Raw genomic sequence first — 13,131 nt, forward strand, 5'->3', positions numbered from 1 at the left:
TCTGTTTTTGTCCATCATTTTATTTTAATTATTAGCAGTCTTGTGATAGCTTTGGTTGTCTATTAGGAGAACTCCTGTAACTTAAATGATTTTTACTTCTTTGTTTCCCTCTTCTATTACTGCTCTGATTTGAAGCGTAACAAACCATTGGAGGTAATAACTTTCGGGTTTACTCTTTATTTATTGGGGTGATTGTTTAGCGTACTTAACTTCATGCAATACTCCAACAGATATCCGGGAATCTTAACAACGCTGTTACACAATGATATTTGGAGAAAAGTAGGACATGAAGAAACCTACTAATAGAACCTAAAATATATGCTTTTTAAGGCAGAGTGAATCGTTCCAAAACAAGCATTAATCTTGTTTTTTTCCCGACTCCTTGTTAACAGAATTTTTAAATTAATTTATATACCAGTAAGCTGTTTTAATCTGACCAGATGAAAATCGTTTTCCACATTTTATGAATTGCTTATTTGTGTTTGTTACATTTTGAAAATCCATTACCTAATAAACTCAAAATATTGACATCAGCATGATTTTTATACGGTGTCAACTGTATTAACAAAACATTGAATCTTAACTGAGATCTCCGTAAGCGCGATTTACTACCTGCCAAGTATTCCGTAACTAAGAGCAAACAAGAGGTAGATGAACATTAACTAAGTCTACTGATTTCTGAAACGGATAACCAGTGTAAACTGTCTCGATATGTATAGGATTAGTTGGTTTTTATGGATAAAAGAAGTTGAAATGAAATTTGTGTGGTCAGAAATATTTAAAGTAGCTATTCCAATCCATTAATATGTCAAATCTTCTGTAGAACAAAACGAAAGAAAACTCGTTGGACTTTATACAACAGTACCATAACTGGGAAACCGCTAATTTTACGATTTCTTATACTAGTGTAATTTAAACATACAAGTTGTTTACAATTTGACCAGGTTACTTTAAATACATTATTAATAATCCATCATACCCGTATGTGCTAATATTTACATTCAGTTAACTCTTACAATTTACATGCTAAGGCATGAATAATCGTGTCAGATTAAAATGGTCTAATTCGATAACGAATAGGATGTGTAAAAGTTATCTAGGGAAGTTCGAAAACTAAAAACAATTGAGAAAAGTGAAACAGTGATATTAGAAAGAAACTAAGCATAAGTAAATATATGTGCAATACATCAGATTATGAATCATGAACTTCATTATTATCGACCTTCCTTTGACGAATTTCCGTAATCTCATTACCTATATTTTCCTCTGATACATCGTCATCGTGAACATTTGACGTGGATTTTTCTGTTTCATACTGTAACTGAGAAAATGAGAAAGTTAGTTTAAAATATCTGAAGAACATATTAAATTAAAAGAGATACAATGGTACTCCCTGAATGTGATTTCATCGCATACGAAAACATACCATGTCTTGATAAACACAATTGAGTGTCAGGGTTTCTGGTTTGCCTAAGATACCTGTGAATTAAAAATTGAGTTATACTAATATGAGCGGTTCTATTGCGGACTCTATAACGGCAGTTGGGCACATAACAACTAGCCGCTAACACAGGGAAAAGAAAGGTAAGGAAAACATGATATTCGGGCAGCCTGAAATAGTACAACTCAGTAACGTAAACATGACTTCCGAGCACACAATAAATAAGCAAACTAAAAGTAGTGACAACCAATCGGAAAAGGGTAAAGGTTATGCGAAAAATTGAATTGAGAAAGAAGTATTAATAGTTACGGTTACTAGTATGACTTAAAACTACTGACAAAGATTGACTGATCCTATGATTGCCTTAGCAGTATACTACGTCAAATTGTGAGAATAAAATAAACAGTAGCAAAAGTTAGATTTTCGATTTACTCTACATAAATAACTTCATATAAACTGTAACTCAGTTTGAACGGATATATAATGCAATCTATCAACATACATTATCCAGAGACCAACACAAAATTCGAAAATAACAATGACTAAAAGTAATAGGTACTCCTAAAACTAGTTCCTAAATATCAATACACTTTTATTAGATATATGTTCACAGTAAGTTGTGAGTATCCTTTAACTCATCTTCAATTATTTGATCAAAATAAATACGTTTGTCGCGATATGTTAGACTTTTCATTAGGTGCAAGACAAGTAGACTGACCAGTTGATGTTGATTTCCTGTGCATAGCTTCTTTTGATGTTCCGCTTAGTCTCCTTATTAGCAAAAAAAAGTGATATTACAATTAAATTCTACACCTAGGGTGAACATGATAGACGGATGAGCGCTGTTAGATCGGTCATCTTACTAGTACGTACAACGAAACTGTCTGCGTAATGAGAATAAAATGGCAGTCGACTAATTTCGTCTTTACTTGAAATTTACTCATAGCCATCTTAACAAACCAAATGAGTGGCTTCGCAAGGAATTTTTAAAACTGCCCTCTCAATAGTGGTCATCAACAAAATCAACGCTTAATTTTCCTTAATGCCAAATTATTAAAATCTGTTTCCCTCCTATGTAATTACTAAATTCCTTTATCCACTTTACGTAACGATCATTAGTGTTTAACTCCCTATTAGAATTTTCGAGTGAATTGGTGTCCAAGAATACTATGCAATAGGAATAGCTGGGCCATAATCAGAGAAATTAAAACATCCGCTTTGAGTGATACTGTCTATATGAGAGGTAGTTGTACTCTGCTCGACTGTCCAAACTGAACTAGGGGCTGAGTTAAAACCAACACCCTACTGAGTGAAAATCAGATGCTTCAATCATTAAGCCAACGTCATTTATGCAAGACAAACTAAATGAATAATTAAGTCATGGTAAAAAAGAGCAAGACTCACAGATTCTTCCACTTTTTTTGGTTTCCTAATAAATCTTAGGATTTGTGGACGCGGTGGGAAAAAACAATCAAAAATCACTACTAGTATCTAAAAGAAAAAAATTGCAAATAAGTATTTTTGTTTTGAAAAACTTACAATTCCAATAAATAGTCCGCAAAATATAGTCGATAGACCAATGATTAAAAATGACATCCAATTACTATAACCAGCATCTAAAAATGCTTGGTGAGTATTCTATAAATAAATTAGGTTAATGAACAATTAAATATAATTATCAATACAAACCGTAATAAAAATGCCAAGATCCATGAAACGTATGAAAATGCGCATACTATGTGATTTGTAGAAGAAAAATATTATAAACAAGTAGAAATTACTGATAAGATGCTGGTGAATAATACCATGGTAAAGGTGTTTCATTTTCATATTTTTCAGATTTCACATAAACTCTGAGATCATCAAGAGTTCTTGCACCGTCATATTCTCTGAATAAACCATTTTTTACACTGTAATATGAAGATATGCACTTGATGAATTATTCACAATCAAGATAAAGTATTTCTTATATTAAGGAAAGAAGAATAAAATATAAATTAAACTTCATCTTAATTAAATTGCCAATCATATAAGCAAATTTATTCACTTTTATGATTTTGTATTTTAAAAACAGTCATACGTAACTAATTAAAGTGGTTTTTTGAAATTTAATTTGATATAACTTAATGAGCAAATGAAGATTGAAAAACTAGGCTTTGAGTCAATTTATATGTGTTAAGGCTAATGATTCCACTAGGCTTTCCAAGATGACGTAAGTGGATCATAGTTTTTGATCTTGTGACGTAATGAGTAGAAGTATAGTAATTTAATGACAAAATCACTTCTCTATAGTGACGCCAAGTTTAACTTTGTGTTGCTTTTTTCTGTATACATACTTTTCATTACTAATACTATAGTCAAAGGCTACCTTTGAGTTTTCCTACCGTGCTAAATTAACATGAACATACGGCTAAAGGAATCGTGACAATATTAACTAGCTCATCCAGCTTTACTACATAACATGTTCAAACATCGCAGCAAACTTTTTCGAACTATCAAGGATTACAGTGAAATCATAATATGCACAGGGAAGTCATGTACTAATTCCTATTTGTTTCTAGCACCTCAATTTTCTTATACACTGATATTTGAGAAACGGCCAACTTAGATTGAAAAACATGATAGTTTCACCCGTTCGTAATGAGTTGCGTTTCTAGTTCCTAAAATCAATTGTTTTTACTTTATACTACTTATTTATAAGCTATAGTTTATAGAATTTATTTCACACCATGTTTACTACTGAATAATTATTTTCTCTGCGATATTATTTTCACAGAGATTACTCCGCTACTTGTAAGTAGGTCGAGTAGATTTTACAAAATATTTTCTAATCTATCAGATTCTCTTTGCCATGTTAGGTATGAGCTAATGAAAACTTTTATTTGTTAATTAGGACAGACGAATTATGAACAGTAAAACAGAACATTTATTAACATAATACTGTGATTGTGTATCAAGAAATAACTTCATGGTATCTGACGACGAGTTCTAGAAACGTAAGACATGATCAGCGAACCTAGTGGAATAATATGAAAAATTTATTTTTTGAATTCTCTTCTGCTTAATATAACCTAAAAAGAACAATATTAGTTATTTAGGGTCAGTGTATATATTTTATATCAAGTTGATGAATCTGAGTGAATTAACGGTGAATAATGTGGGAAAATCATGAAAATGTACTAGTGGTTGAATACTGAATACAATTCTCCTATATTTATTGCCAACTACGCCTGTAGCTTTTCTGGGGTTACTGCTGGTCTCAAGCCCGGGTGAAGGAGGTTTTGACATGAGGTCAGAAAGTCCACCCTGGAGAAAATAACCTTGCCAAAAATAAACCTTAATCACAATGAACAAACTAAACCATTTATACTCCACCCTAGGAGTTGAAGGAAGAACTATGACGCCTCAGGATGAAAGCGGAGATTTTTCGGAAGTCACAAGGCCGATGACCCACCTAACAACAAGAGCAACAATTAATGTAGATACGTGAAATGTCCGGAAAATGTGGGAGACCTGGAGGACCAATCAAACAGCTATGGAAATAAGGCGACACAACTTGATAGTGCTCGGAATCAGCGGAACCCATTTGATCAAAGCTGGGTAGAAAAGAATATATTCAGAAGAGATGCTTCTGTACTCTGGTCACGAAGAAGAAAATGCTCTGTACCCTGAGGGAATTGCTCTGATGCTGTTCAAAGAAGCACGAAATTCACTTATAGGATGGTGATCTCATGGACCAGGATCATGACACTATCATTCAAAATAAAGGAGGGAATCACAATGAATGTTACCCACTGTTAGGCACTCACCAATGATAGCAACGAAAACGATAATAATCAGTTTAACGAGAGGCTGCAATCAATCATAGACAAGTGCCCAGGAAACGTATGGTATAAAATATTAGAAATGCAAGTGAAAAACAGACTATATAAACAACAATAAATTTACAAAGAGTTAGAATGGTATGGTTAAAAAATTCATCAAGTTCGACTAAAGATCAATAAATTACTCTGATCCTATACCAAGTTTAGGAAACTAATAATATTAAGCTAGGAAGCGGGTCATTTACGACTGAATTTACAGTGATACACAGTGATCAGTACTTTTACTTTTGTAAAAGCGTTCAAAGTTTTTATAATCAATCAAGTACATGAACCTTCAAAATTGACAAGGTTTGAATTATTTGACGGAAGAGGTATAGCTGCAAATGTGATCGACAAGAAAATGGATGAAACACAATGGATATTTACCGTATCTACAGCGCTGTTATATTATAGTTTCTTAAAAAGTAGAGAAAAATGCTCTTATCGGTCTCGGAATGTTCAAAAATGTTTTACGCATATGAGGTTAATACTAAAATAGCATGAGTGCTAAGCTAGATGGCGCATCAAACTAGTGACAATTTCACCTGTCTGTTTGATTCACCGTTTGTAGAACTAGTCTTCCGTAGCTGTTTCCAACAAATTATCCAGTGGCAAAACAAAGAATTGCAAACTGATATGTCAAACGAAATTCGTAACCTTAATCTACGTACTGAATTATGACCATAAAATTAAACTTACTGGTAGACCGTCGGTAATCGCTTGACAAAAAATATGAAACTAAGGACAGGACTTTCTGTTACATCAACATCTGCGACAAAAACATTGATTGAGCTATCATCAGAGAGCTGTTGCCAAATTGGTGAAAACTGTCGACAAGCTGGGCACCAAGGAGCATAGCTATGTCAAAATCAAAACAAAAAATTCTCTAGATATTACTAGTTAATACAATACAAGATGAAGATTATCAGAACTATGTGATATATTAGTGTAGAAAGGCGTATACTAAGGTTAATTGAAGCCTTAGCCATACGAAAATTCAGACTCCCTTTTTGTATTTAAAAACAGTGTCTTCTCACCTTAAACCTACCCTAGTAATATTAGCTTATCATCCAGAGTGATTAGGTTCCAAATCGTCCTCGCATTATTATTATTGTTATTATTATTATCCTTGTCTCCTCTTATCTCCCATTTCTAGTCTAGTTGACCTTTTATTTTTATATATAAATGTTCTTAACAAGTATATGTGTGATTATTTATTTAAACACATAAATATTGGTACAAGGAAGCACCAGATAAATATGCGCCTCACAAATCTCATTCGATCTGCTTGAGGGCTGTGATACTGCCCAAGTGCCCAGACTGAAGCAGGTGGTTTTCTTAGGGGGCCACACCCCCAGCCTTTGACCTAAAGGTCTAGTCCACAAGGCAGTGGAGCATCGTGAGGAGATGCAGTCCCATGGTAGCCGGTGACCAACAGTTGGTTCATACGCCATTCGTTCCTTCAGGACACTGGAGCCCATGTGCACCATTGGTTTGGAATCAGGGTTTTCCAACTCCCCTAGGTGGATCCTCCACATCCACCAACCCGGTTAAAGCGCCGGACATTCGCTTTTCGTCCTCTCACTTTTGTGAACAACACTCCCGCCACGAGAAGGCAGTGAGTAGGACTTCCCTGGCAGAGGCTATATATATATCACATAGTTCTGATAATCTTCGTTTTCTTAATACACTATCGAAATTTATGAAAGTAACTAATTGTTTTAATATAATACAGTTGTCTATGTGAAAATGAACGATAACATTTGAAAACTTATAACAATACTATAAAAACAGTTCAGATATTATAACTACTTTATGTATACATAACTTCCCCAATCAATCTGATTCCATTGATCCTACTGTGTACAGACCTTCCAAGAAAAAGATGCACTAATCTGTCCAGGAATGTTTGATATATTTTCCATAAAGAGAGAGTGTACAAATATGTATTTGTTTAATTTGTTATATCAACATTTTGTTATTCGAATTTGTGATACAAACTACTATGTATCACGCGTAAACTTTGATACAGCAGAGAACCCAAACACGTGCATTACACGAATGGAGACACAGTGAAAAAAGTTAAGGAATGAGAGGAGAGTACAATCAAAAGATCAGTGAGTGAACGAGAATAGTGTATAATATGAGATAGTCCAGTCAAAAAAAACACGGAGAGACTTTAGCTAAGGCAGTTCCAATCAATTTTGTACAGGATGTCACAGAAGGCTACGGCAAGACCACCACTAAATTTTACTCCGAGCTCCTAAACACTTTAGGCACAACCAAGAGTGAAAAGAGTCCATTCCCCCCTTAGCGTTTTCATATGGTCATGTGTTGGTAATCTCTTCTGGGAAATTCCTGTCATGTTTTCACGTGGTGGTTTCTACGAAACTCAGAGGACAAGAAGCGAAAAGCCACCACCTAAACAAAGCTGGTTAAAACGGAGGTTAACCGAGGTGAGTTGGTAAACTGTAATCCCAAACCAATAGTGCACATAGGCTTTCGAACCCTGAGGGGTGGGTGACAAACAGAACTACTTTTGCCCCCGACTACTGTGACTGAAGCTTCCGAAATCGCTTCACATCCTTTAGGATTAAAACTAATGGTCGAAGCCTCGGAAAGTGGTCTGAGAAAACCATCTGCCTTCGTATGGCCCCCTTATAGTATTTCAGAACATGCTCATATATCAGCGAATAATTATGTACTATTCTATTCGTTCTGCTTAGCTACCAACTCGAACGATACTTACAATGACTAATACAAACTAATTCATCTTACTCTGAGATAACTTCCTATTCCGCTTTATTTTCATTTTTTGTATACTTTTATTCTCCAGTGCACTCATTACCTTATCCCTGCTGAAAGTTCTGTCCTGTCATAAATAATTTCAATTTTCTGAATAGTCAAACTTACAAATGCTTTCACATAATACGAAACCTAATACAGCTTTTCTAAAGCTACAGGTACCATCTAAATTGGCCATATCTGGCGTTGGCATACTGATGCAGATCATACAACAGGTAGGTATGACTATACTTTTGGAAAATCTTAATATCAAGATATACTGTATTTTGATACCTGTATTGAAAGCCAGTGAAGTACTACAAATTTATTCACTCGTACTCGGGGTTTTTCTTCAGATTAAAAAGGAATAAAAATCATACAGATACCTCTCAAATATGTATACTTTTGCCTTTGATTCGTTAAATTAATTAAATGAGTTTATACTTCTAAAACCGCTCATATTACGGACCTCGTTAATGCGGTTGATTCGTTCACCAAAACATCAAACTAAAGACGAATGCTATCCAGTAGTCAGTAAAACTATCAGCTAACTGGTAATCTGTTTTTTAGCCAGTCGATTATAAGCAACACAAAACCTGCTATATGAACCCGAACTGTTTGAACATACAGAGAACAGGGAAATGAACTTCTGGTCAGGGATAATCACAATGAACTCATATATTACTAGCCATATTTTCTCTTTGGTGATTCTGTTATCTCCCGAAGGGAATTATCAATGGTAACTTTTGAGAACTATTTATGAACCAATATGATACATATATTTCCATTGCATAATTGTTAAATAACTATTCATATTCATGTCCCTCTTATTATGAGTTTTATTTTGACCTATGAACTATTATTATACGATTTACCATTCTTGAGTTATGTCCTGTATATCAATTACTATCCCCCTTATTCACAGACACTTTGGACTGAGTCTTGTACAAATGTTATTTTCTATTTCATGGTACGATGTGTTCTATCTGGTTGGCATATAAACCCAGTATGTTCGAAATAAATGATTCATATTACAGAGGCCTTTATTGGTGTTCTGGACTTAATAGACTGGGCTAGGCTAGCAGGACCGATAAGTACTCTAGACTACTCGTGTCATTGGTTTGATCGATAATTTACTGTATTCTAATTGGCAGCATCGCCACGTCATATATTTATCGGAGCACAAACACACAACATTTAACATATTCCTTAAAATATATCTGTAAATGACTCATGATACCGAATCTAGTAAAATAGGTCATTACCAAATGTTTAACTTCGACTTCAGTGAGCAACTACTATAGTCTAAAACCCAGAAAAACTCGAAATCATGTTTTGGATCCATATTTATGATTGATTGATATTTAGAGAGCCGATATTATATTGTCGTTACGTGACAGAAAACTTGAAGTTTAATTACCAAAAGCACAATTTCACAACTTGGAGAATAGCTAGGGAGTAAAGAAGTGATTACCTGTTTTCCAGTATCTCAAGTTGCCCTTCGATATGATTATCCCTAATTCATATGGCGAAGTTGTAGGGAAATACGGAACTACAAAAATGCTCGTCGATACAACCACACAGTAGATTGAAGCTAGTGCTTTACCGTAGTAGAAAACGAATAGCCTGAAAACAAACAGCGAAAATCTGGACTAAATTCCGAATACCTACGAGCCTTCTTATTATTTTATGAACTTTAGAGTTGAGTCGATCTGTAAAATTCTACAAATCCACTGATTTTACGTGTGTCACTTTTGCAATCCATGTCTTACATTTTATTTAAAGGATTCGTTACGATAACAAATTGAAAACTGTTAAACATCCATATATTACCAAATATTTAAAACTTCCTTACAATTTTACAAGCCATTCACCATCTAACATTTGTTTCCAATTTGTCGAGTTCAGATGAATAACGTAAGGTGAACAGAACTTTAAGAAAACCAAAAATCCAAAAACGTGTTTAAGGATTTCCATTCTAGCGCACTACAACCAACTGGCCTGGATTCGTTCGAGGTCCAACATAAATGAAGACAGCAGTTGTAATAAAGTATCTGGCTGAATAAGGCCATCATCTGCCACCATTAAAAATTACTCTTAATCCCGGAGTATTAAAATTCAAGTTATTCGCAGACCGGAAGACTTGCGAAAGGTTTTTACGTATTCTTACAAGTTATCAATACAATAATTTGGATTATATTTTCCTGGATTGTTGGGGCGAACTAATTAATTACCTCTATTCTCAATCAACACAAGGTGTCGAGGTGGTTGACTAAGGATCCTAGACTTACCATAACCACTGGATTTATTCCTCCTGTTTCATTTTATTGAGTATATTGTGACATGTATATTCACTGAATTTTGCAACGACAAAATATAGGCCACATGTTTTTCCTACTTGTCACACTTCATATGTAACTACATCTATATTCAAAATCTATTGTTTCTCTGTATCATTGGTAAAGGAACATACATAACTGTTTGGTTATATATACTGTGCATACACTACCACGGTTGTTAAAATATAAACGCTATCTTCGCCGTCCATTCTTCTGCTTCATTGACCACAGCCTTTGCTTTAAGATTATAAGTGTTGATGATACTGCCTACTGCTTTGTCCGAAACATACATGATCAAAGCGAGTGGGGAATGGGGATTCGGATGCATCAACGTGAATAATTTAGCTGATTTATTCTTTAGCCGTTCAGAGGGCTGAGAAGTCGGTTTTAATTATTTTAGTTTTCCTTTAAGGAGATCAGTTAAACGTTGGATTGAATGTGTACAATCAAGTATGAATCCACGGTAAAGACTAACCAGACCTATGAAACTTCTGAGTAGTGCTAAAGAACTTGGTATGATATATTGTCTGATGATATCCACCTCTTCTTTGATCTTCGTAACTATTTATGGGCTTACTGTGTGTTCGAGAAACTCTGAAATTCGAACATCAAAAACACACTACCTTGATGTATGTTCATTTAATTTTCATTGAGCTATTCTACCACTGCTTTCACGGGTTTTTCGTGTGATTTTAAGTCAGGAATGTCAATTAACACAATTGATTGATCACTGGGTGGTGATCAATGTCATGCATGTCAAGTCCTTCTTAGCGCTGATCGAATGCTATCGATCAATGTCAATTACAAATTAATGTGTTGTTTTGGTTAATAATATAACCTTGAAAGTGAGTGCCACAGCATGTTTTTGACCAGACATTCCCTCCAAAAGCTTTGATACTTCACGATAACCTATCTCCGGTTATAGCGTAGTACAACGGAGGATAATGGTTACAGCTTTTCTATCACAATGCTGGGTTAAGTAATTCAACTTAACTCTAAATTCAATATTCTCACCTCCGATGTATTCCTCGAAGTTTCTAATAAAATTCTAATGATACATCGGTGTACCATCGTACATTAAGATTTCTTTCTTTCGTAAATACAGACTTTCTAATATTTCATTATCGCTGTTACTTACTGATTGGCCGAGACCCTCACTTCCCTGACGACGTAACATTTCCTCGTTTAATTTCTTTCTTCAGTTGGGTTACATCTAACCTGAATGACCCTACGGGTATAACGTTATTGGTTTTGTGTTCATCCCTTTCAAAATGGTCCTCGCCATAATCCCCTAGATGATATAACGACTCTGGAATTTCACCAGAATTATAGTACTTACTGCGAGTGATTTTGGTGAGCATGTCGAATTTACTGTTTAAAATTGCGTAGGAAGTAGTTTACTACAGATGCAATTCCAAACTACTCCATAGATTATCAAGTATAGAGTCTTAGCTTGACTAAAGTCAGAGCAAGTAAGCTGCCTGACTTGACGAACCTTTTCTGTTTCTAGAGCATAAATTCGCTCTGTTAGTTTACAAACAAACGATTATTACAGCCAACCAAACGAGGGGAAAGCGACACACAAATAACATACGGAACAATAACCAGAGGTTAGGGAAGGCGAGTAAAACAACCCTACAATCGTTTTGTTGGGGATGTTAGATCTCCAGAACTCACTTGGTAAACACCTTATTTCTGCGATTTTATTTTGAAATATTGAATTTATTTGTTTTTGCGCCGAAAGCACTCTTATCACCTTTGTGTCATATATCTCACTTGGGAAGTCTTAGATGCTATTGGTTCGTTACGTCTTTTAGTATGTTATTTTGTAACGCTTCCCAAGGACAGTTTTATGATGTATATATACGTTTGATTCGTGCCTGTTCGGTCACCTGTGATTCCGGCTGCTTGAGGGATATATTTATTCCCCGTCCAAACCTCGACTTCTCTCTCTAGTTAGCGGGGCTGGGACTCATCAGAATAGCTAGCTTATCGGTCTTTGGTCACAAGTCTTTGTTCTGTTCGCAGACTAGGTGAACACAGCACATTTGTAATAAACACAAAGAGTATGGTGAACGTACAGTCATACAAGGTCAATGAGAGTTAATGTAGTGGTGAGTGTTTAATTTTGACATTGGTGGGTTCCTTTATCGATCACGACTAACGATCACTGTGAAAAATGACATATAGCAAAGTAAGCTGCCCATAAAGCTTTGCAATGTTCGTGTTGCATTCCTCAGGTCAAACGGCATGCGAACAAATTCAAGCAGTCCAAAATGTGTAGTATAAGCTGTCATAGGGATGTCCTCCTCAGCTGCTGTGATGCTTTGATAGGGCCTGACCAAGTCGATTTTAGTAAATATATCCATACTTTGTGTATTGATGAATAAGTCCTCGAAGTAAATAGTTCTATGAGTCCTCGACATTTGATGCTGACCGCATTAGTTTTACTGCAATCACCTAGTTGAAGGTATTAGGCCACATATATGCATCAGATCACGAGTGGGTACGCCGAGCTACACATCCCTTTCAACTGTTAGCCAGTTTAGACAAAACGTCCCTCGACATAGCGATAGCCTTCTAAAAACATATTCGAAGGCTTTCATTTCTCCCTTCTAATTTGACCGGATCGGCATACTTCGAATATAAAGGTGTTACTAGTGAAATCGTCGTCAAACCCCAAATACCTTTGGCATCTTTATGA

At 35.2% G+C, this 13,131-nt stretch overlaps 1 protein-coding gene across 2 annotated transcripts; it reads right to left on the minus strand.

Moving 5' to 3' along the window:
* Positions 1-1,127: 1,127 nt before the first annotated feature.
* Positions 1,128-10,071, minus strand: Smp_065190.1 (the record flags this gene model as incomplete). 2 transcript variants are annotated; one of them, XM_018796069.1, is made up of 7 exons in its annotated part: positions 9,944-10,061; positions 6,004-6,162; positions 3,223-3,351; positions 3,131-3,176; positions 2,981-3,079; positions 2,846-2,932; positions 1,193-1,321 (listed from the first exon to the last, which is right to left on the minus strand). In XM_018796069.1, exons 1-7 carry the CDS (start codon positions 9,970-9,972, stop codon positions 1,193-1,195), a joined length of 678 nt encoding a protein of 225 aa, XP_018650318.1. In that variant the 5' UTR covers positions 9,973-10,061. The 2 variants fall into 2 exon arrangements, with proteins under 2 accessions (XP_018650319.1, XP_018650318.1); XM_018796070.1 differs by having other exon boundaries at positions 1,128-1,321; positions 2,981-3,176; positions 9,944-10,071.
* Positions 10,072-13,131: the final 3,060 nt, after the last annotated feature.

Source organism: Schistosoma mansoni, chromosome 2, assembly GCF_000237925.1.
Source record: "Schistosoma mansoni strain Puerto Rico chromosome 2, complete genome".
Classification (NCBI taxonomy): domain Eukaryota; kingdom Metazoa; phylum Platyhelminthes; class Trematoda; order Strigeidida; family Schistosomatidae; genus Schistosoma; species Schistosoma mansoni.